At 41.8% G+C, this 25,436-nt stretch overlaps 1 protein-coding gene across 22 annotated transcripts in view; it reads left to right on the top strand.

The window, feature by feature from the left end:
• Nucleotides 1-25,436, top strand: part of PLEKHA7 (pleckstrin homology domain containing A7) — a 274,220-nt gene that overhangs the window by 230,852 nt on the left and 17,932 nt on the right. For 10 of the 22 annotated variants that reach the window (XM_056802172.1, XM_056802187.1, XM_056802185.1 and 7 more), the window contains 12 exons: nt 1,051-1,137; nt 1,580-1,699; nt 6,666-6,719; nt 12,039-12,104; nt 12,555-12,635; nt 14,008-14,157; nt 17,291-17,395; nt 17,944-18,052; nt 18,260-18,516; nt 23,394-23,585; nt 23,718-23,835; nt 25,098-25,189. In XM_056802172.1, the coding sequence (XP_056658150.1) occupies nt 1,051-1,137; nt 1,580-1,699; nt 6,666-6,719; nt 12,039-12,104; nt 12,555-12,635; nt 14,008-14,157; nt 17,291-17,395; nt 17,944-18,052; nt 18,260-18,516; nt 23,394-23,585; nt 23,718-23,835; nt 25,098-25,189 (1,431 nt within the window). The remainder of the gene's footprint in view (nt 1-1,050; nt 1,138-1,579; nt 1,700-6,665; nt 6,720-12,038; nt 12,105-12,554; nt 12,636-14,007; nt 14,158-17,290; nt 17,396-17,943; nt 18,053-18,259; nt 18,517-23,393; nt 23,586-23,717; nt 23,836-25,097; nt 25,190-25,436) is intronic. The other 12 variants (XM_056802170.1, XM_056802186.1, XM_056802179.1 and 9 more) reach the window with 4 other exon arrangements.

Genomic DNA, 25,436 nt, shown 5'->3' with positions numbered 1-25,436 from the left:
ACACAGGTGGATAAAAATAGCTGCTTTTTTTTTGTAGATTATGACAAGTACTAACCATAATTCTCTCTTAGGGTCTTGTAGCTATAAGAGAGAATTCTTTGTTCTTTTTGAGTTTACACTTGTGAAAGGGAATCATTTATTCTCTTTGCCTAGTTGAAGCTAACACTTTGGTTAACAATAACTTAGGTACCTCAGTAGATTGTGAAGACAGGATTAACTCTCCTTTGTCTACCTTTTGATTGAATCAACACAAGCTTGAACTAGGTGGAGCAAACCACTTAGTGTTCACACTTCACAATATCCCCCTGTGATTCTTTGGGAGACTCATATCTCCAATGAATCATTTGACACAACCAGAAACTAATTATGAAGTATGAACACTAAGTAGTTTGCTTCATCTAGTTCAAGTTTGTGTTGATTCAATCAAAAGGTAGATAAAGGAGAGTTAATCCTGTCTTCACAATCTAGTAAGATACTTAAGTTATTGTTAACCAAAGTGTTAGCTCCAACTAGGCAAAGAGAATAAAGGATTCCCTTTCACAAGGGTAAACTCAAAGAGGACAAAAAATTCCCTTTTACATAGTTCTCTTGGCCTTTCAGGGAGCTATCATGTTAATAATTTTAGTTTATTACCATAGCAAGCCTGTGAAGTCCCTGTTATAATGATTATCTTCATTTTGTAGCTGCAGAAACTGAGTCCCAGTAAGGGGTAGGTAGTTGATTTTCCAAGGTAGGACTAGATGAACATTGTGATAGAGGACTGAGTTTAGAACTATAAATTAGATTTTAATCCTCCCTCTGCCCCTGACTAGCTGGATAACCCTGGTACAGTCTTTATCCCTCTATGAGCCTCAATTTCTTCATTGGTAAAATGAAGGAGTTAGACTGAATGATCTTAAGATCTCTTCTATCCCTAAACTTTCCCTCTTGAAACCCAGATCTCTCAGCTCCTAATCTTGTGCTTCTTTGTTTTATCCCTGCCTAGAGGGTGATGTTTTCCTTTGTCTAGAGTTTTCTCTATGTGTGATTCCCCCATATTCCCTTCTACAGAACTCATCTCATGTGGACAGACGCTCCATGCCATCCATGGGGTATATGACACACACTGTTAGTGCTCCCAGTTTACATGGAAAGTCGGTGAGTAGCCATGGATGGGGCAGAACAGGTTGGAGAGTGGGAGGATGGTGGTGGGAAGATATGCTATCAATGGGGTGAGAGCAGGGAGAATTGCAAAATTGTACTGAATTACCTCCCAAGGCAGTTCTTAATAGCTTGTGGTATTTTCTGGCCATAGTCTTTTCTTCCTTTGGCCCTAACTCTTATAAGTTGCCATTAACTATGCACTCTCTCTGGCCACATGCACTGTCTGGTGATTTTGACCCTCACACTGGGCTTTAGGCAGCCTCTTTATCTGCTCTTGTGCTCATCTGAGCTAAAAGGTTGAATGAATGAAATAATTGCGTAGTGGCATCCAGTGCTATGCCCTTCTGGCACCCAACGTAGAGAAAGTGATTATGGTGATCTTTTGCTGCATGCAGATGGCTAATTTCCTCTTTACAATGTGTCTACACACCCACAGCCTGAAGAGTTAACATTACTTCTCATTCGATTAAGGAGACATCAGGCTAAGTTGGCTAGTGTGCGAAATTATACAATCGCCCAATTACTGCAACATGAGCCAACAATTCCCACCTACCAGGTCAGCTGCTGATGGGCCCCACCAAGTCCATGCGTTGTCTTGTGGGGACCCCTGGGAGCTGGGGAGCGCCATGCTTGCAGCCCCTGCCCTCTTCGGCCTGTCATCTGGGTCTCAGCTTTGCTTGCTGGCTTGTTCTCTCGCTCATTCCCTTTTTCTCGATCCCCCTTCAGTGTCATGGAGCACTAGCTATCCTTGTTTTCATTGCCTTGCTTCCCAGTGGTCTCGGCAAATCTCCAGCCACAGGGAAGGGGGCTGCATGTGGGGCTGAGGGAGCTGGGTGCTGCTTTTCCTGGCTGAACAGAATGGCTAGCATCCTGGAGCCTTGTCAATGTGGGGACATCCTCGAGACTCTGAGGGTTGCTGTCACCACAATTGCCCCAGGGCCCTTTTTGGAAAGTCCGGCTGAGTGGATTAGGAGGCACTGGTGCCAGAGCTGGGGCTTGATCAGTAACAGGTGGCCTGTTTCCTCTCCCATGACTTCAATTGCTTATAGAGGCACCTCAAGTGGCTTTTATCAGGCTATGCCCTGACAGGAAGGGAATCAGTTGTAAGAGGCTATTGTCATTATTCTCTGAATTCTCAGAGTCAACTAAGTGCCTTCTAAAGTATCTCCTAACTCTAAAGGTCATAGACTCAGAGCCGTAGAGCTGGGAGGAACCTCAAGGGCCATATAAATATACATATACTCTAGCCATCTCATTTTCAGATGAGGAAACTGCGGCCCCGGGAGTTTCTCATTTTCCCAAGATCATATAGGAAGGGTTTGAAGCCAGATCCTTTGACTTCAGTGCTCATGTTCCATCCATTTGATGTAGACAAGAAGTCTTCTTACAGAACCATACATAGGATCATAGAAAGTCTGCAACAGAAAGAGTCCCTAGGCTTGATCTGGTTCTGTTTGGCCACTGAAGTGACTGATGATCAGAGAGGGAAAGGAAGCTACTAGTTTAGGATTACACAGTAAGTAATGAAAGAGTTAGGCCTCCTTATGGCCAGCCCCAACCTCCTACTGAAACAAGTTTAAAAGGTACAGGAATAATGTGATGAGGATGGGAGCTGTTTAATTGCCTCGGTTTTCCTTTTCTATTATTATAAGAATCAAATGCTTTGGGAAGATAACTGCTTTGGGAAGGTAACTAGTGAAATATGATTTAGGGAAATGGATATGAATTTTAAGCAAGGGCTAAATTTGGGCAGCTTAAAAAATTGATAGCCCCATCCCTGTCATTGTTTCCACCTGCCTTTCTGTCCTTTTGGGGGGGGGGGACAGTAGCCAGCCTTTAACAAAAAATCAGCCATTTAGCTGACCAATGGAAAATCCCATTTCTGGGAAGAAGACAATAACTAGGCACAGAGCTAATGCCAAGGTGGTAGGGACAGGATGACTTGGACTTTGTCATTTAGTATCTAGAACTCTGAATTGGACAAGGATTCATTAGCCACTGAGTGTGTCTCTCTTGTTTCCTGGGATGGGGATACAGGGGCCTCCAAATGACATCTTAGCATTTTGTCCGCTCCTCCTTATACCCTTTATTTGTGACCCCAAATAGCTTCTGAGCTTTCCCCCACGTCCTTGTATGTTTTAGGACGATTTTGTTCTCTATGAGGAAGCAAACTTAGCTCTGGTTTGCCTGTGGATTCCTTCTTCGCTGTCCTCTGCTCACCTGGTCACTATCTCTGTGGAGAATGTGGAGGCTAAGATTCCTATTAAGTTCTCACGTCCTCATCCGCCCTTGCTGTGGCTGCAGGGGGTTGAGTTTTTTCACCAGTTATCAGAAATCAAAGTACCTTTTCTTCAATTCAGAGGATGACAGTTCTTCCTGTTCCTGATAATTCTATCAGTGTGAGGCCGACTTTTGGAGATGCCACTGGGTTTTATTTGAGGCAGCAACAGATAAGTCTGGCGGGGGAAGATTTCCTGAGTCTAGTTATTGACACATAGCCCAGGCTTCATGCTGAGTAGCAGAATGGGCATTGTATAAGGGACTTCTCAAAGCTTTGGAGGAATGATTATTCTAGAAGTCTGGGTTTGGTCAAGGGCCTCAGGGGGCAGCTAGTCCACCCTCTGTTCTTCAGACAAGAATATTCCCAAAGTATCCAATAAGACATTTTCTATTATGCCTCGAACAAAAATTTTATGAATAATAATAGTTGCCATAGTGTTGTGGTAGGTAGAGGTTTGTTCTTGGAATCAGGAAAAGCCTGGGTCAAGTCCTGCCTCTGACTCATACTGGTTTGGTGATCAGGGGCAACTTCTCACTACACCCTAGTAGTTCTCCAAAACTCTAAGTTAACAGATGAGTTTTCCATTTGCATTTGTGTAATGTTCATATTGAGAGCTCTTGACAGCAGTGAAATTGCAAGACTGAACTGCCCCCCACCCCCTCAAAAAAATAATCTAACCCTGACATTCCAGTTAGTCATTTCCATAAAAAGAGAAAAAAGTAGTAGTAGTAGTAGTAGTCATCGTCGTAACAATTTGTTCTTATATAGCATTTTAAGATTTTCAAAGCACTTTATAAATATTACCTTGTCTAGTTTTTACAGCAATCCTAGGAGTAAGGTACTATCACTATCCTCATATTATAAATGAGGAAACCAAGGTAAATAGAGGTTAAGTGATCCACCCATCCTCACACAGCTAATGGTAGATTGAATTTGAACATAGGTGTTCCTGACAGGAATTCCAGTGCTCTATTCACTAAGCTACCTAGCATCTGTTAAGTGTCCAATTATGTACAAAGCACTATATAGGAATACAAATACTAAAATGAGTCCAACCTATCTATCTATCTATCTATCTATCTATCTATCTATCTATCTATCTATACACCTGTCTGTCTGTCTGTCTATCTATCTATCTATCTATCTATCTATCTATCTATTTATTGGAGAATGGTGGTGGGAGACAGAGAAAGATTGGGTGTAGAAGAGAGACACTGACAAAGAGGGAGTCTACACTCTCGAGAGCTTACAGTCTACTTGGAGGAATATATGATCATAGATAAATAGGTAGAGGATCCTGGAATCATAGATCTAGAGCTGTTAGGGGCCCCAGAGGCCATTTGTTCCAACCCCTTCCTTTTGGAGATGAGAAACTGAGGCTCATATAAGTGAAATTAAATGATTTGCCCAAGATCACAGAGAATGTTAAATATTGGAGGTGAGATTTGAACCCAGATCCTCTGACTCCACATGCATTCATTTTTCCATTATATAATGCTTATTTGGGGCTTGGAGGGAATCAGTAAAAAGTTGTTGGAGGAAGTTGCTTGAGCTTAATCTTAAGAGCGCCAGGGGATTCAAAAGGTAGAGGTAAGGAGAGAAGCCTGTGCTGCAGAACCAAGGTAGGACTAGATAAAATGCTTTGTACCAGGAACAGTGAGTACACTGATTTGTCTTGAGTATAAAATTTGTCTGGAGCATGAGAGAGAGTAATGTGTGATCAGTCTGGAAAAATAGACTGGAATAAGATTATGAAAGGTTTTAAATACCAAGCTGAGGAGTTTGTATTCTATCCTGGAAGCAATGAGAAGTCACTGAAATTTAATTAAGGAAATGACAATGTCAGACTTGTGCTATAGGAATATTAGTTTGGCAACTGTCTGAAAGATGGGTTGGAAAAGTGAAGGACTTGATAGAGGGTGACAAATTAGAAGGCTTCTGTAGTACCCAGGAGAGAAGTACTAAAGACCTGGACTAAATTGGTTATAGTGCAAACGGAGAGAAGGGGATAGATAGGAGAGATGTGGAGAAAGTGGAATTGTCAAGTCTTGGCAATAAATCGGATATGGGGGACATATAAGAGTGAAGAGTCAAAAATGACTCCTAGATTGCAAGCCTGAGTGACTAAGAGGCCCAGGGATCTCTAGGCATGAATTCATATCCAGGAACTAGGGCATGGACTGGGTCCAGAGGGAAGAGGGGGGACCATAAGAGAAGCCTATGGGGCAGGGTTCAGATCAGGACCTGTAGTTGATGCAGGCAATGAAAGGCAATCCAGGGTTCACTACCTTGCCTCCCAAGACATTTAGTCTTTTTTTTTTTTGAGTGAGAGTTCAAATGGTTTTGCAGTAAGAGTTCAAATGGCATTGCTGCCACCAAAAGATCTGTGACCAGGACCAAGGGATGGGCAGAGCAACTTCTATTTATCTACAGAGGGTAAGCTTGGGAGAAAGGAGAGGGAGGCAAGGTAGGTCAGGGTAGCCTATCCCTAACCTCTTTCAATTTATGTACCTTTTGGCCATTGTCTTTGATGTTCAGGATATATAAATTGGAGGTGACTTCCAGAGTTTTAAACTTTAAAGAATCCTCTTATACATTATTTCATTTGAGCCTCATCTTTATCCTAGTGCTATTATTTTATTTATTTTTTAATTCTCCATTTAATAGATGGGGAAACTGAGGTTCATAGAAGTCACGTGGCTTGCCTACAGTTACATAGCTAGTAAGTGTCAGGAGGGATCTAAAATCCAATCTGGCTGAATCTGAATCCACTGTGCCATCTGCTTAGGCTCTAAGTTCCTTCATAGGTAGTTTTTGTTAGAATGACAAGCCAAGTGTAAACTCTTTCTAAGACAGCTCTCTAGTTCTATTCTGGGGAAGTTGAAGGCTATAGAGTTGGGACCAACAGGATTGTGGGGCAAGCTCCTTCTCCTTGCCTCCTGAGTGTCAGCGACACATCTCTCTCTGTGACTAGAGAAGGAGTCAGTGAGATGTGGCAGTCCCTCCAGTCCCTCATGGACATCTCCCATTGGATCATGTCTCTAGCGCTTTGCTGCAGGAGAGACATGTGCTGCTTCTGTCGTGATGGATCTCTCTCATTTCTTCATTAAAATGTGTGAATCATCCAAGAAACCATGATTTGCTGCCGCTGCTGCTGCTGCTATTGTTGCTGCTGTTAGAGGATGTGAGGAAACCCTTGGTGTGTAACTGCTCTTTTTTCCCTCTCTCTGCTTTCTTGGAGGCTGATGACACTTACCTTCAACTGAAGAAAGACCTGGAGTATCTGGACCTAAAGGTGAGCAGAACTAGAACCCACTTCACTCACTCTCTTTCTCTTCCCACAGTTACATCTTTCTAGTCTACAGGCTGACTTCTAAGGCTAAGAGAAGGATGAATTGATTCATATTTGGATTTATCTCTCCTTTTTATTTGGGAGCAACATGTGAGAATAAAAAAAAAAAACATGGAGGACATGGCTCCCATGCTTATAAACCATGGACCAGACACCTAACTTATCTAAGATTCAATTTGCTCATCTGTAAGACGTGACTATCAATTCTTTCACTCCCTGTTTAATAGAACTTTCATGAGGAAAGGTGGTGTTCTTTTTTAAAATTTCTATTTATTTATTTAAAAAATATTTTCCATGTTTACATGATTCATTTCTTTCCCTCCCTTCTTCCCTCTCCCCTTCCAGAGCTGACAAGCAATTCCTCTGGGCTGTATTAATGTTATCACTTGATACCTATTTCCATATTATTCATTTTTGCTACAGAGCAATGAAAGGTGCTATTCTTGCCATTATTTGTAAAAGTTATAATTCAGAAAGTGGGAGCTTATTGTTCTGGACCCTGTAATGTCTTTGGTATGGGAACTTCCAGTGTAGAAACTCTCTTCACCTGATGCAAATTGGCAATCCATCTGTCACTTATGGTATTAGAAAATTGTGTAGGGCACTGAAATTTGCTCATGGGCACAGAGCCAGAATGTGTTAGAGACAGAACTTGAACATGGGTTCCTCATGATAATTAAGGCTAATCCTCTGCTCACTATGCCAAAAATGTCTCCTTTTAGTTGATTGTAACAATAAAAAGTGAACTATTCTCTGCTCCATAGGTTCTAGCCATTTTCAGTGTGGGTCTGTGGGATAAGGACCAATTGTGTAACTTCTACTCCAGATTTTTCAGACTTCTGCTCCATATTTTCAGACTCTGGTGACTACACATCTGGGTTTTTTCAGTCTTGGATTGATGGGCTTTTATTTTTGCTTCTGTGTTGTTCAATGTTAGCCTTTTTGCCTACTAGTATTCAGTTATTTCCAAGTATCCTTAGACCCTCGGTAGTTTTCAGGGTTATGGGTAGTTCTAGAACGTTGATAGCAGTGACCTCTGACTGGGTTATAGACAGATCTGAAAGATCTAAGGAAAATGGTTCCACTTTTGGACACCTAACTATGAGATAGCCCCTACCCTCAAGGAACCTCTATTCTAAGAGGGAAAGACATCACATAAAAGAGAAATGTTTTAGAACTACTGACTGGTTCCAGGCTTGGTTCTGGACTCCAAAGGTGCTTTCGAGGACAGGGTCCAAGGGCCAACTCTAGAGACCATTTAATCCAACCTTCTACAACACCCCCAACAAATGTTCCTCCAGACCAATGGAACCAACTCAAATAGAAATGGCGGCATTATATTGACCTAGAAAACTCACAAATTAACATTATCTATGATGCATTGTATTTTTATTATTTTGTTAAACATTTCCCAATTACATTTTAATCTGGTTTAAAGCTGTACCCACTGAAATCCTGATTCTTCTGTTCCAGATACTGCTGAAAGATCTAAGGAAAATGGTTCCACTTTTTGACACCTAATTATGAGAAAGGTTTCTCTTACATTCTGCCTAAATTTGTCCCTCTGCAACTTCTTTGCTCCTAGTTTTACCTTCTCTAAGGCCAAGAAAAACATATTTCATCCCTCTTCCACACAATAGCTCTTCACATTCCTGAAGATAGGTTTCATATCTTTATTTTTCACCCCCACAATCCTTCAAGTCTTTTCTTCTTCAGGCTAACTATTCCCACTCCTTTCACTTATTCTTCAGAAGGACATGATCTCAAAGCTCTTCGCTGTCCTGGTTGCCCAATTCTTTAGTTATAAAGTTTAATGCAATGTGACTATAATGCCCTGAGATCAAGTCAACAAGCATTTATTTTTATTTTAAACTTATACCTTCTGCCTTAAAATTGACACCATTTCCAAGGTAGAAGAGTAGTAAGGACTAAACAGTGAGAGTCAAGTGACAGGCCCAGGGTCACAAAGATAGGAAGTATCTGAAGTGGGGTTTGAACCCAGTGCCAAAGCTATCCTGTGAGCTCCTTAGCTTCCCATCAACAAACATTTATTGAGAGTTTTCTATGTGCCAGTCACTGTACGAAGGACCAATGATACAAGTAAATGCAAAAAACAATTCTTGTTATCAAGAAGCTTATAATCTAATACAACATACAAGCAACCATGTACAAACAAAATGCATTCAGGATAAATTGGAGCTAACCTCAGAGGGCAAATACTGTGCTTTGTGTAGTATCTCTCTAAGAGACCCCAACTCTCAGATAAAAATTTTCCTATTAAAATAAAAGCATTTCTTCAGTTTAGTTAGTGCTAGTATTGTTAGTCTTGGCCATTAATCAAATATCAATGGGAATGATGTAGACCTCTCTAGTAGGAATGGCATAGTTGGTTCCCAGCTCACATCCCTAATATTTTTCTATTGGTAGGGTCACAAAGAATGGCCTGTATCCTAATATAACCTGTGATCATGCCTTCCCCCCATACTGCCACACACACCAGTAATCAGCCACTGCTCTGCTAACCCTTTATCACTTCTGAAGGGGAGAGAGGTCAGAGAGCCAACAATTATTTACTGCTAGATAATAATTATGGAAATAGCATGAATCTCTTACATTGTGTTTCCTAAACTTTAAAGAGCAGCACCCTCTGCCTTAAAACAAATCCCCCCTTTTCCAAAAGATAATCTATACAATTGCCTTAGTATGTATTTCATTCAAATAAAATTAAGACTTGATTACAATTTTCTTAACAAATCTTAAACATACAATAAAGATTAAGTAGTGGAGTGCTAGGTCTCGAGTCAGGAGGACCTGGGTTCAAATGTGGCTTCAGATACTTCTTAGCTGTATGATACAAGGCAGGTCATTTAACATTAAAATTACCTAGACATTGCCCTTCTATCTTAGAATTATTACTAGGATAGAAAATAAAATTTAAAAAAAGATAAAGTAGAATACATAACTATTTACTGATAAAAATCTTTTGTATTTTCACATTTGTAACAAATATCAATTATACTAATAACATGAATAATAAGATAGATTGACTTTTTGGGGCATAGTTTCTCAAAAAATGGTGTCAGTGATTATATTCTCATTGTATGCTTTATTTTTTAAAAAAAAACCTTTACCTTTTTTTAAAACCCTTACTTCCATTTTGGAGTCAATACTCTGTATTGTAAGGTATACTCTGTATGGTAAGGGCTAGGCAATGGGGGTCAAGTGACTTGCCCAGGTCACACAACTGGGAAGTGTCTGAGGCCAGATTTGAACCTAGGACCTCCTGTCTATAGGCCTGGCTCTCAATCCACTGAGCTACCCAGCTGCACCCCCCCCCCCAACCAATACCTTCTATCATAGAATCAATACTGATGATTAGTTCCAAGGCAGAAGATCAGTAAGGACTCTGGCAGTGGGGGTTCAGTGACTTGCCCTGGGTCACACAGCTAGGAAGTGTCTAGGACCAGATTTGAACCCAACATTGTAAGCTTTGTAAAAAAAAAAATTGTTTTACTTGAGAATGATCTCAAAAGGTGAAATGGTAGCCCTTTTCCATCATGGTGGATAGACTCCAGTTAGAGTAGAAGCACCATTTAACCCTCAATGCACGGCAGCTGTCCATGGTGCTGAAGAGCTCTCCAGAACACTCAGGATGTTGCTCAAAGCGTCCAACTTGATGGCAGACAAGCTCTCTGAAGCCTTCACAAGTTGTATTTCATGGAACTCAAAAGCCTGCTCTCTGGAATGCCAAATCCCCATGTTTTGTTGGGAGTTCTGGCATTGGTGGGGGCTTTGGCTTTGATGGGGGCTTTGGCTTTTCTTTCTAGCTGCAGCAGATAGATCTGGGAGCATTATTTTCCCTGTACTTATTCCCCAATGCATTTTCTTCCAGCATTCCCCTTGAGGGTGGGGATAGGAGTGGGGAAAGAAACCCTCCCTCCAGCCCATCACTCAGAGAAGACCCATTGGCAGACCTTGGGTGCTTGTCCTGCATTTTTATCAAAGCATTGTTCAAGGGAAATTTTTTTGAAAACAACAGTAACCTTACACCAAGGATAGTCAGGACTGCCTTCCCTGTGAGGCCATCAAGTGTTTCCTATGCTTTGAAGGTGAATGACTGTCTATGTGGCCATGCTTTTACCTGACCAAGAGAATAAATGCCTTTTATTAGTCAATAAATAAGCATGTTGCTGATTGACAGTTGCTAGACACTGTCCCAGACCCTAGAGGTATAAAAATAAGAATGAAACAGTTCTTTCCCTTATGGAGCTTACGTTCTAAAAAGAAAGGAAGAATGTAATCTATCTATTTTAACAAACATTTATCAAGTGTTCCCAGTTACTAGAGACATCAAAAATAAAATGAAAAAGTCCCTGCCCTCAAAGAGCTTGCGTTATCAGTGAGCATTTATTAATCATCAGTTGTGTGTCAAGCACTTTGATAGGCACACCTGTAATCTCTGCCAGTGAGGGAGTCTAATGCTGGTGAATTTGTTAGCCTCCAGAGGAGGGCTAAACTCCTATTGAGTTTCCACACTAAGGGTGGCACCAACATAGTGCCAAGAATAGGGAGGAAGGGTCATTGATCATTATTAGGATTAGGGACAGCTAGATGGTGCTGTGGATAAGAACACTGGATCTGGAGTCAGGAAGACTCATCTTCCTGAGTTCAAATCTGCCCATAGACACTAATTAATTAGTTGTGTGACCATGGGCAAGTTGCCTAACCTTGTTTGCCTCTATTTCCTCATCTGTGAAATAAGCTGGAGAAGAAAATGGAAAACCACTCCATTATCTTTGTCAAGAAAATCCCAAATGGGTTCACAGAATCAGACACAATGGAAAATCTGAACAATATTACATGTATATATAACATTACATTAATATAATACATAACTACCTAGTATGTATATATAATAATATGATATGTAATATGTTTATATGTAATAGTTGTAAGAGAAGACTCCATGACTTGACATGGTACCCTTTTTCCTGCTTAAGATATCAGACACTACTCATGTAGTCTTGATCAATACAGCTTTTCTTCTTTTTTTTTTTGCAGAAGTAATCTAAATTCCCTTCAACCTGAAGCACTCAATTTCTCTCCCCTGTACCTTTTCCCTTTCCCTCTCACCTTCTGATACTTCTTTCACAGACAATGAATTTTCCCTTTCTGAACTGCTGAGGCAAACACTCTGTGACTAGAGGATTGGCCTTCATCAGCTGCATTTTCTAACTCATCTTTTAATTGTTTCCTTTGTAGATGACCCGTGACACTCTCAAGGACAGAAGCCTGAAGCCTGTGAAAGTAGCTGAGAGTGATATTGATGTGAGTGATGGGTAACGTTTCCCCTTTGTCCCTTCCCCCCATTTTTCCTTACCCCATTCCCCAGGCCAGAGGAGAAGACTGGGGGAGGTCATTGTGAGGTCTGAAGAGTTGTAGGGAACTTCAAAATGGGCAAGTTTCTTTCCTTCAAGGATACGTGATTCCAAATCCTTCACACCTTAGCAGACAGTTCTTTAGGAATTGCTGAAGCTATAAAAATTAGTCCCCCAGTGACCAGACTTGAGCTAGCCTAGTGCCCCCAGGATGGTCATCATCATCATCCCACACTCAAATCTTTTCCAGCGTGTCAAATCCTACTGAACCTTTGAGAGCTGAGCCCAAAGTCATCTCAGGGCCAGGAGGAGGCATGAGGGCACACTTGATGAGATAGAGAGCATCCTAATCCAGCTTCTTTATTATTTCATTCCATATGTGATCATTCTTTATTGGCAGGTAAAATTAAGCATACTCTGTGAACAAGACAGGATCCTGCAGGATTTGGAAGACAAGATAAGAGCCCTCAAGGAGAACAAAGTAATTGAATTTAAGATATGTATATGTATTTATATTATATAGGATATATTTGGTATATATTTATATATATATGTACAAATATAAATTTATATTTTTTTAAAGCAGTGAGAGGGAAGAAAGTGGACATTCTGTTGTCTTTGTCTCATTTTTTCTAAAACAAAAAAACCTGATCCAGGTCTCTTTAAAACAAGTAGGTCACCAGAAATGATAAGGAATGGCCTTTCAAAGAGATTTATTGGGTGACTTGTAGGAATTTAGAAGGTAACTGTCTCAAGTTTTTCTGTAAGCCTGCTAAAAGTATTATCTAAGGAGATATGAAGCTTATTTGTAATTCTTTACTCCTGGGGAGACTGAGGCTGTTGGATCACTTGCGTCCCAGGATAGTAGAACATCCTAGAGATTATGCTTCAGTGACAGACCCTTTGAGGGTACAGGGTTGCCTCTGCTCCTTGGTAAGAGATCGGAGGAAGAAATGAGTGGATTCAAAATACAGGAGGTTTTTTTTGCGTGTGTTTTTTAACCCTTTCCTTCAGCTTAATATCAATTCTAAGAAAGAAAAACAACAAGAGCTAGGCAGTTGGGGTTAAATGATTTGCCCAGGGTCACACAGCTAGAAAGTGTCTGACCCCAGGCCCTCCCAATTTCAATCCTGGCTCTCTATCTACTGAGCTACCCAAGTGCTCCAATGGAAGGTTTTTTGGAAGGGGTATAGTGAATAGAGCCTACAACTTGGAATCCAAAGATCTGAGTTTGAAGCCAGCCTCCTGTAAATCCCTTACCATCTTTCAGCCTCTGTTTCTTACTGGAAAAAGGAGATAATAAAGCCCCTTACCTCAGAGGGTTGTTATGAATGTCTAATGGAATAAAGAATGTAAAATACTTTACAAATCTTAAAAAAAAGTTATACAAAGACTAGTTATTATTATTATTATTATTATTATTTTAATTATAAGATGATGTTAGGGATGAGCCTACAAGCCTGTTGTCTTTTTCCTTCCATCACTGAAGTAGGGCATCCTCATCTCTGGAGGCATTTATGTAGAGGTTGGATAAACACCATCAGAGAGGATGGAGAACAAAAGTTCTTCCTGGAGACCTTGGCTAGATTTCAGGGAAGGTCTGTGAAACTGGACAAGAGGGAAGAAGCGACATCTTTCTTTTCATTAACTTGTAGCAGAAAATTAGCATTTCCCTCCATTGTGAATGGAGGCATCCAACATTATTCTGAGAAGGGGTCCACAGCCACCCCTGGCGCACAGATGGTCACGAGCCCATTTTGTACAGGGATTCTTGCCCTGAGGGAGAGGTTAGAGTCATAGACCTCTGCCATTTCTTCCGAGTTTCTCTAAGAACCCGAGTCTCTCTTATTTAGGACCAGCTAGAGTCAGTCCTGGAGGTCTTGCACAGACAGATGGAACAGTACAAAGACCAGCCCCAGCATGCAGAGAAGATTTCTTACCAACAAAGACTGCTGCAAGAGGATCTCGTTCACATACGAGCGGAGATATCCAAACTATCAACAGTATGTAATGGCGTGGGGAGGGAATATAGGGGTGCAGAAACTGGGGGGGGGGGGAAGGATGGGGCCATCCAACCCTGGACAGCTCACACTTCATGGTATTTGGTAAGGGGACTGCTCTTCAAAAGACACAAAGATTAGGAGAATTCTGCCAGGAATGATGAAGTTACATCAATAGGAGGTCTTCATTTTAAAACTCAGGAGTCCCAGAGACTACTCTGGAGCCACTTGGGCATTAATTCTATTCATTTCTTTGTCTCAACAACTCTCCTGTCATATTGGTCTTATCTTGAAGATATCCCAGGGACACTAATGAGACGTTTAAATCCTCGTTTGGGGATTAGAGGACCCAGGACACACAATACGACTTGGGGTTTTGTGTTTCAGAACAGAACCCAATTTTACCTGTAAAAGTTACTCAAGGATTTCAGTTTAACATATATTTATTTATTGTTTGTTTAGTTGTTTTTACTTTTATTTAGAATATTTTTCCATGGTTACATGATTTATTAACACATATTTATTAAAAGAGCATGTGTTTTGGGACAGTTGGGTGCCTCAGTAGATTGAGAACCAGGCTTAGAGAAGGGAGATCCTGGGTTCAAATTTGGCTTCAGATACTTCTTAGCTTTGTGACCTTGAGCAAGTCACTTAACTCTAATTGCCAACCCTTACTACCCTTCTACCTTGGAACTGATACACAGTATTGATTCTAAGATGGAAGGTGTAAGGGTTTAAGGGAAAAAATGACTGAGTTTGTGAGCAGATGGGAGTACGGAGGCAAAATCAGCTATGATTTTGGTGTGAATTTTTTCAGCTAACTCTGTGGCAAAGCCCTGGATACTATAAGGGACAGATTCTACCTTGAGACAGAGGGTTGGAGGGTCATAACTAGAGCAGGGAAACTGGAGGTTTGTCCTAGGGCACTGAATTTAGAGGAGATTGATAGCATTCATTCATTGTTCTTTGGAGCTGGACAGTTCTTCCTCACCCTGTGGTGGCTTCATCAGAAGCAATCTCATGCTGGTTTTTGGCATCTTTGTCACCCAACAAGAAGATAGTGGTCCCCCCCCCCCTTTTCTTATTACCCCAGACATCTTTGATGCTGCTTACCAGGCTATGGTTTGTGGTACCTGCCCTTAGGGCAAACAATTTTAATTTATGACTGGAGGCTGGGGAGTATTTTCAGGAAGGGGAAGCATAATTTCCTGAGGGGAAAACCTTAAAGGAGGAGCTTGCAGTTGTAATGGAGGGGCTGTTTTTGCTCAGAAACAAGCTGGGAGGGCATGTAGGAGGTGAGATGGTGGAGAGCCAACTGGTTTTGAAAGCCATTTGGATCTAGTTCTTTGGAGAATGTGTGTATGTGTATACAAATATATATTTTATATGTATATATAATGACTTAGATACATTGTAGTGCAAAAGTACTAGACATAGTATTATATACATTCTATGTAGTTCTTATATGTACATATATAATTATACATGTGATATATAAAATAGTACTTAAACTCAAAGAACATAATTTAGTTAGCCGTCTGTATTATTTTCCCTTGTTATATAAGTCAAATGTAGCTCGACTTCCCTTTTTGTTCCCTACTCAGCCACCTCTGCAACCAGGAGGAACTAGGGAGCTTGGAATCAGAGAGGTGGGGCAACTAAAATAGGGGACCATGGAATTCAAATGGGGCAAGATCCTAGGATCTGCCTTTCCAGGTTCTACATTCCTTCCCTCCTCTCTCTCTGTGCCTCTGTGTCTCTGTCCCTCTCTCTGTTTCTGCCTCTCTGTCTCTCTCTGTATCTGTCTGTCTCTCTTTCTCTGTGTTTGTTTCTGCCTCTCTGTCTCTCTCTGTGTCTGCCTCAGTCTCTCTTTCTCTCTGTTTCTGCCTCTCTGTCTCTCTCTGTGTCTCTGCCTCAGTCTCTCTTTCTCTCTGTTTCTGCCTCTCTGTCTCTCTGTGTCTCTGCCTCAGTCTCTCTTTCTCTCTGTTTCTGCCTCTCTGTCTCTCTCTGTGTCTCTGCCTCAGTCTCTCTTTCTCTCTGTTTCTGCCTCTCTGTCTCTCTCTGTATCTGTCTGTCTCTCTTTCTCTCTGTTTCTGCCTCTCTGTCTCTCTCTGTGTCTGCCTCAGTCTCTCTTTCTCTCTGTTTCTGCCTCTCTGTCTCTCTCTGTGTCTGCCTCAGTCTCTCTTTCTCTCTGTTTCTGCCTCTCTGTCTCTCTCTGTATCTGTCTGTCTCTCTTTCTCTCTGTTTCTGCCTCTGTCTCTCTCTGTGTCTCTGCCTCAGTCTCTCTTTCTCTCTGTTTCTGCCTCTCTGTCTCTCTCTGTATCTGTCTGTCTCTCTTTCTCTCTGTTTCTGCCTCTCTGTCTCTCTGTGTCTCTGCCTCAGTCTCTCTTTCTCTCTGTTTCTGCCTCTCTGTCTCTCTCTGTGTCTGCCTTTCTCTCTGTCTCTCTCTTTCTCTCTGACTTTATCCCTATATCTCTTTCTCTCTGTGTGTATATGCATGTCTGTTTCTGCCTGTCTCCATCTATCTCTCTTTGTGTGTGTGTGTGTGTGCCTCTCTTTCTGCATCTTTGTCTCTGCCTCTGTCTTTCTCTCTGTTCAGATACTAGCTGTTCTCCACACAGGACAATCTGTCTCTTGCCTCCAGCCTGCTCTCTGCACCTGAAGTGTACTCCCTTCTCATCTCTACCTTAGCACCCTACATTTCCTTTATGGCTCGGTTCAAGGACTCTCCTCCATGATGCCCGTCCAGTTGGCCCCACTCTCCTTCCTGCCACCCCTCCTTGAAATGACCTCAACTCTATTTTGTGTATTTGTTTTTCTTGGTCCCTGTTCTTTACCCCTCCTCCTTCAATGCAATGTAACTGTGTAACATATTTATTATCTACATATCTCTAGTACCTGGCAGAATGTCTGGTGCATGGCCAGTACTGAAAAATATTTATTGAATGAATGAATGAGTCTGGGCACAACAGAGAATCAATCTTTAACCTGGTTAGAGTTTCATCTGATAAACATGGAAGCAGCCCAGAACAGGTTCCCCTCCCTCCTTTGAAACGGGTCTAGATGCCACCCAAAGGTTCAGCAGGGCCCAGGGTGGGTCCTGACAACAGCTGACCCTATTTACTTTTGCCACCAGGAAATGGAAAATGCCTGGAATGAATACCTGAAGCTGGAAAATGATGTCAATCAGCTGAAACAAAGTTTACAGCGGCAGAGCCGAAGATCCTTCTTTCTGCCTCAGGTGACCCACCAAAGAAGTCCACCACCAGTTAGTTACCCTCTCCCAGATCCATAACCTTTTCCCATATAACCTGGTTTCCTCCAGAAAACTGTCCCCTCTCTCTGTCTCTCTCTCTCTTTCCCACTTCTTTCCTTTCTCATTCTTTCTCCCTATTTTCTCTTTTTCTCTCCTCTTCCCCCTTATACAATACATACTTACATTATCCATCCATCCATCCATCCATCCATCCATCCATCCATCCATCCATCCACTTAACCCTATTTGCCTCAGTGTCCACATGTGTGGATGATCTGGGGAAAGAAATAGTAATATTTTTGCCAATAAAACCCCAAATGCGACTGCAACAAAGAGTTGGACAGCAGTGAACAAAAGCAACACCATGTTCCCAGAGTCACACAGCTAGTAAAGTGAACTCTGATCTTCCTAACTCCAGGTCTAGTGCCCTAGCCGCTGTGCCATCGGGGTGGGGGTAGTGGGGCTCCTTAAATAGTATTGGAAAATCAGAATTCATGAAGGAAAGTCAAGCCTTTTTTTTCTTTCTCCTTCAGGAGAGAACTCAGATCCAGAAGGATCTTTGGAGGATTGAAGATGTCACTGCTGGCCTGAGTACAAATAAAGCAAACTTCAAAATCTTAGTGGAGTCTTTCAAGAATCCAGGTAGGAAGAAAGTGCCCCTTCTGGCTAGCCTTGAACCCGGTCTAACTGGGATGAGGGGGTGGGGTGAGCAAGGGCTCTCAGAGGTGTGGGATGACCACTAGCAGGAGTATTGACCATGCACTGGAGTGAGTCATCGGCAGCTGAAGATTGACATTTGGACAGAGAAAGCCTGCCCTTTATTTCACAGTCTGTCTCTTTGTCTCTTAGAAAGAAAAACAGTGCCTTTCTTTCCTCACACCCCCGTGCCTTCAGTCTTGAAGTCTCTCGGCACTTCGGAGAGCAAACGCCTCCCTCAGTCCAGCCCTCCAAGCAGTCCTCCATGGACCAGCCCTGCAAAGACGCCCCTGGAGGTTCGCCTCTTTCCCCAGCTGCAGACATACGTGCCCTACAGAACCCATCCACTACAGCTGAGAAAAGTGACCTCTCCTGCCCAGTCCCCCACCAAGCTGACGCCAAAGGCTGTTGTAAGTATGGCAGAGCAGGAGCTGAGCAAACAGCTATTGCTCCTTGTCTGGGAAATCGAGTCTCCTTGCCCTAGCATGCAGTGGTCGCCACTTGTCAGACGGTGCTGCAAATGCCACTGGAGGTGGCCGTGTGGGAACCCAGCTTCCTTCCTGGCCAGTGCTTCAGGCACTGAGTAGAAAGAATAAGTGTAGTGTATCAGGGGGCCAAGCATTGGTTATGGATTCCACCTCCCTTCCCAGGGCTTTTGTCCGCCATTTTTACAGCACACTCAAAAGGAGAAAATGGCCCTAATTTGACACAGGAGGAAGTTGATTGAACATAAAGAAGAACTGGAGGGTAGTCAGGGGAAGTAGCCATTTGCACATATTACAACAGGAAAATTCTGTTCTGCTGTTCCCATCCCTGAAGATCCTCCAGAAGAAGATAAATGGTCATTTATTTCATTTTTAGATCCAACCTGAACTGGAAGAAGGGGCTTCATCCCCCTCCTGGCTCTGGGATTCTGTAACACAGAAGAAATGGCTTGGGATAGGGGTAGCCAGGTGACTTAGCATATTGAAAGCTAGTTCTGGAAGTGCTGGGTTCAAATGTGATCTCAGACACTTCCTAGCTGTGGGACTCAGGACAAGTCACATAACCCTAATTGCTTAGCACTCACTATATTTCTGCCTTGGAACCAATATTTCAGTCAATTCTAAGATAGTTGGTAAGTGTTTTTAAAAAAATTACTAGAAATGGTTAACAAGTCAGCAAACATTAATTTAATTGTTTAAGTTAGATTTTTGTTGATATCTTTATTTGATTTTTGAAGACTGGATCTCTGTGTATCCCAAATCCATTGGCCATTCACATTCCATCCAATACCAATTGGTGTGGAAGCTCTATTTAACCCTCTCCATTTTTCTGACTGAAGCTAGGTCTTCCCTCCAAACCGTTTGCCTTTGCTCCCTGGCATCAGATTGGTTCTTTTGCCTTAATGCAGCTAAGAACATCTCAACTCAGAGGATCTATCCATCCACCAATTCATCAATTAACCTTTATTAAGCCCCTGCTCAAAACCTTCTTCAAGGGTTTTTTATAGGCATTTTAAGGGTCCCACTGTAATACCATTAGTATCCCCAGCAGTGGGGACTGCAAGGCACATTTGAGCATCATAGCTGCCAATATCTTGTGTTTATATATTTTCCAGACATTCCGCTGTGTTCCTCCTTTCATATCCCAAAGAATTTCTTTTTTTTTTTAGACGAAATAGAGGGGGGAGGGGGGGATTGAATCATAGCAAAAGTGATCCAGCACATTTTTAAAAATTATATTCCACGATCCACACTTTTCTCCCTGTCCCACCTCTGCAAAGAAGTGAGAAGTTATCTTCTTATATCTCTTCTTTGGGGCCCATGTTGCCCTTCAGCAAGCATTTATGAATACCCCAAGACTTGCTTGGTACCCAGCATAATGTAGGTGTTTCCATGGGATGAGAAAGGGCTGAGGAGGTTGCAATCTGTACTCATTGAGGAGATCCTTGACCCATTACTTCAATTGCTAAGGCTATTTATCATCAATTGCCTCCCAGCTAGCTACTTCTAATTCACATCTCACATTGCCAAATATGGATTTCTCCAGAGAGGATATTCGTGCCTAGCAGCTAAGTAGCAGAGATGGGTAGCAGCTCCTGTCTCAGCTTTACAATCTCGGCTCCTGGCTCCCCACCATGATCTCCTGGTTCAGAATGATCCCTAATCATTGGTTTCAAGGCAGAATTGCGATAAGGACTAGGCAATGGGGGTTAAGTGACTTGTTCAGGGGTCACAGAGCTAGAAGTGTCTATAAGGCCAAATTTGAACCTTCTTCAAGCCCGGCTTTCCATCCATTGAGCCTCTAGCCCATCAGTCACTCATAAAAGATCCACCCTGCATCCTATAGCCCTTGATAGTCTTCTTTTCATATTTTAAGGGTCCCACTGTAATACCACTCAAGCTGTTCTTTGAGTTCATTCCAGAACTGGCCCATCTCCTTTTCGGATCCTGCATGACAAAGAGTCATAGATAGGGGGCTAGAAGGAGGCACTAAGGTCCCCTTGCCTACCCCCCTCCCCTGTAAACCTTAAAATTTCTTAGACTTATGAATGTTGGAAATTTCCCTATTGGGAAATTTCATACTGGAAAAAATTTCCTACTGATAGTAAGAACTCTATTGGAATGTGAAACCTCTTGGCATGGGAGGATCCTTCTCCTCCCTACTTAAGACTACTTTAGGAGAGAAACCTTTTGCTAAACAATGGAAAGGGTTTTGACCTATGCTTAAGCATAGAACAGGAAGTTCTTTGAGTTATGATTGATTTTAGAATTGATACAATAGAGATACTTGGAATGACAGAACCAGGTCTTGGAAACTACAATCTCCACCCTACTCAGAGTAACAGGATTTAGGAAGGGCTGCAGCAAAGATCAAGATTTAATTATTTGAGAATATGACCTTCAACACACGTGTGCAAAGCCACAGACTTCTGGGCAGACCTGGGTTAAACTAGAGCCACCATTGGCACAGGGGAGACATTGACAGTGATTGGTAGATGTGAGAACTGAGGGGAGGGAACTTAGATGGTTTCCTTAAAGATAGCGGGGTCTGAGGACAGAGGGAGGAGAGTTTTTTGCTCTGAGAGGTTTTGCTCTGAAGGAGTCTGGAGGTGGAGGCCCCTGAGACTGTTTCTCCATTTTGGTCATGTGAGTGATAGGGACTGATCTCTTTTCTTTGCCTCAGCTATCTAAGGGCTTGGGCCTTTTGGCCCAGCCTAAACAGAGGGGGTATTTAAGTCCTATTCCCTTCTCTCCCCTTTCTCTCCCTCCCTCTCTCTCTCTCTCTCTCTCTCTCTCTCTCTCTCTCTCTCTCTCTCTCTCTAATACATTTCTTCCTCCTGTTTGTAATTAAAAACTCCAAAAGGTTGACTGCTGACTTGAGTTTTCATTTAGGAATTACATAGCTGAATTCCTTGGCGACCTTAAATTAATATATATCAGTCTTTTAAAGTGATTTCGATATCACACCCCCCATCTTATAGATAAACCTCAGAGAAGTGAAATTAATTAGTCCAAGATCACACAAGTTTCAAGTGGAAGATGCAGAATTTGAACCCAGGTCTTTTGACCCTAAATCACATCTTCCCGGACATTGCACTGTTCAAACCCAGACATGGGCTTCAATTTCACAATTTAAAAAAAAAAACAAATGTGCTGGCATTGGAGGAAGAAGTGAGACAAAGGGAACCTCCACATCTCTGCTGAATGAGGCAGAAAGAAAGAAAAGTGAAGACTAGGGAGAAAAGGGGATGCAAAGAGTCCAGGAGAGCCTTCCCACCTTGGCCCTTTGTGGCAACCGAGTGATGTTCACGAATGTATGAAGAAACCAGAGCCCTCATTAAAGAGCTCAAAAAGAGCATTTTAGGAAAAACAGATGCATTTGCAGCAGACAGTGTGGGGCATCCGGTCTGGGAGATTCAAACCCACACATTCTCCCCCCAAAGGCAAACACTGGCATGAGTGTCCTGGCATAAAACATTCCTGGCTCCGCACGAGTGGTGGTGAGCAAAGGAAGAATATTGGTGCCTTTTCCACTTTGATGATAATGCCCCCTTTATGACCCTCTCTTATATGCTTAGGATTCCCAGAATAAATGTTTTTAGCAGTTCTTTTTAGGGGCCAGAGACTGAAATTAATTAGGAGAATTATAAACAACTCGCAAACACAAATGGGATGGAATTTTGTTGTGCCAAAACAAATGGCAAAAGGAATGGGTTCACAGAAGCCTGGAAAGATTTGTAGGAACTGATGCAGAGCCAAGTGAGAAGAACCAGGAGAACCAGGCTTACCCTCACAGCCACATTTGTAAAAATAAACTACTTTGAAAGCCTTCAGAACTGTGATCAATGCATTGGCCAACCATGATTCCAGGGGAAGAATGCTGAACTAGGTCACCCATCTCCTGACAGAGAGTGGATAGATTCAAGGGGTCTATGTATATTATTAGTTTTTAATTAATAATTAGTTGTTATCTATTTTATTAATATATTATTAATAACTAGCCATTATATTTTATTGATACATCATATTATTAATATTAATAAATTAGTTTTATTGACATGTTATTTATTGATATAATATATTATCAGAAGTTATTTCTATATTTTATCACTTTATCAGTGTAATATTTCTTTATTAATATAACATTTGTATTTTATTTATCATATATTAATATAATTATTGTTTTATTAGTATTTGTTTTATAAATATATGTTGTCTTTACTATTTTATTAAAGTAATTATTTCATTAACATTATATTATTAACATTATTTATGAATATAATATATTTCCCATTGTTTTGTTACTATATTAATAAAATAGTTTATTTTATTGATATATGTTAATTTTGTTTTATTAATAGAATACAATTTGTTTTATTTATATTTATATTCATTAACATGCATTTATTTTATAATATGTAAAATATAATATACAATATACTTATATTTATTAATATATTTTATTTATTACTATTATGTTGATAATTAGGTGCTTTATATTTTATTAATATAACAGTATTAATCATTAGATCTTATTTTATTAATAGAACAGTATTAATCATTAGATCTATTTCATCAATATATTATTAATGTTATATTTTATTTCCATAATATATTAATCATTAGTTATTACTAGTCAGATTGTATATATTTGGATATATTTGTTTTAATTTGGGTGGGTGGGTGGGGGCTGAGATAGCAGAGAATTAAAAAAAAATTGAAATGGAAGGAGAAAAAATTCTTGAGTGTTTCATGTCCTTGGGTCGGACACCAAATGATTATCCCACTTTTTTTTTCCTGAGCAGGAAGATGAGGCACCACCCCGACCTCCACTCCCTGAGCAATACAGCCCCGAGGACCCACCTCCAGCCGTGCCTCCTCTTCCTCGTGAAGCCACCGTCATCCGCCACACCTCGGTGAGAGGCCTCAAGCGGCAGTCTGACGAGAGGAAGAGAGACCGGGAGCTGGGGCAGTGCGTGAACGGGGATTCCAAGGTGGGTGGCAGAGAGCCCCAGTCCACTCCCAGGCCAGGAGCAGGACTCTGGGGGCCGAGAAAGGCCGCAGAATCTTGGGGGGCTCAATCGGAGGGCTCTGGGTCTCGTTCCATTTTGTTCTGCCCTCTCTAGGTTGAGCTTCGTTCGTATATGAGTGAGCCAGAGCTGGCATCCCTCAGTGGTGACCTGAATCAGCCCTCGCTTGGATTTGTGGGCCCCGACAGCGGCTACCAGACACTGCCTGGGCGAGGTATGGTAGGCCCGGCTACAATAATAATTAGCATGGCATAGAAATGCAAGGTCTGCAGGGCACTGCCCTGTGAGGTAGGGAATGCCCCTGAGATGGAGGCCCATAAAGCCCTAGGGTAGAGGCCAGGCCAGGAGCTGGCGGGGAGGCTCTTTCCCTCATCATGAATGATGCTGGGCAAAGCTCTTTTCCCTGTCATGAGGGAGGCGGATTGGGTGGTGTCGTCCTAGGCGTTCGCTGCCTCCCAGTCAAATCCCTTAAGGAATCTCCCCACTATTTGCACATAGCTTTGTAGATAGGGGACCTGGGTTTAAATTTTCTCTCTGCTCTTCACTATATGGGTGACATTCAGCAGGCCTCCTGAACTCTCTTAGTCACAGTTTCCAGCCCCTCTCTAGAAACATAAAAGAGGCCCTTAAAAGAGCCGATAAATCTTAAATTTTAATTTCCCCTCTAAAAGGAGCGAGCTCCTAAGCCTATGAACCTGTGTCTTTGTAGCATCCTTAATTGGGAACTTTTGTTGTTGTTTTAAAATAAATATATATTTATTTCACAAAATATTTTCCAATTACATGTAAAATAATTTTAATAAAAATTTAAAATTAAAATTTAATTTTTAATTTTTATTCATTTAATTTTTAATTAATTTTTTTAAAAAATCTCGAGTTGCAAATTCTCTCCTTCCATCCTACCCCTTCTTTTTCCTTGAAAAGGCAAGGAATTTGATATCAATCATACATGGGAAGTCATGGAAAACAATTGGGGTTCTTGAACTGTGGCTGGGGAGACTGTGTGGAACCCTTCTCAATCAGGGCTCACAAGCACACTGAGGTGGTCTTCATCCATTTTCCTGAAGAGGAAACTGAGTCCCCCAAAAAAGGGAAGTGGCTTGCCCAAAGTTCTGCGTCAGAGATGTCTCCTTCAGTTTCTCTTCCCCGTGAATCAGTGTTTCTTTTCGAGGGCTGTTTATTCAGTTCTGTCTTTCCCCTCCTTCTGGCCTGAGCTGATCACCCCAAACTCTATGGGCTTTTATGGTTGTTCCTGGATACCTGCAGAGCTATCCTGCTCTCAGGTGAGGAAGAAGAAGGGAAAATGGGAGAATCCTTGGCTGGAGCTGCCTCCATGTCCCCACTCCAGGGCAGCAGAGAAGGGGAGACGTGGGGCAGGTCTGGGCTGATCCTTGGGGGAGCAGGTGGGCATGTTGTTGCCTCTTTGCCAGAGCATCCCAGCACATTTTGTTTTCTCCTTCTTCTTCCATTGCCAAGGTTTTTCCGGCTCCACCTCCAGACTCCAGCAAGCATCTACCATTCCTTCCTACGTTACACTCAGGAGGGGATTCAATGCAGATGGCTCAAAGGTAACTTTTGCAGGAAGGCATGTGGTCCAAGGCTTGCTTGTGGCCCTGACCATGTCCCACACTCTAGTCACAGTTCCTTTGGGGGAATCATCTTCCGAACCCTCTCTCTTGGTGCCAACTATCTAAGATGGGTTGGATAGGGCCCTACCTGGAGACAGGGAAAATAATTTGTTAGGATCAGAAGATTAGGCAGTGGCAGAAATGGAGGGGGGAAAATAACAGAAAAAAAAATTTTTTTAATTAAAAT

The sequence above is a fragment of the Monodelphis domestica genome, chromosome 6 (genome assembly GCF_027887165.1).
Source record: "Monodelphis domestica isolate mMonDom1 chromosome 6, mMonDom1.pri, whole genome shotgun sequence".
Lineage (NCBI taxonomy): Eukaryota > Metazoa > Chordata > Mammalia > Didelphimorphia > Didelphidae > Monodelphis > Monodelphis domestica.
This window is presented reverse-complemented; position numbering and strand designations above follow the sequence as displayed.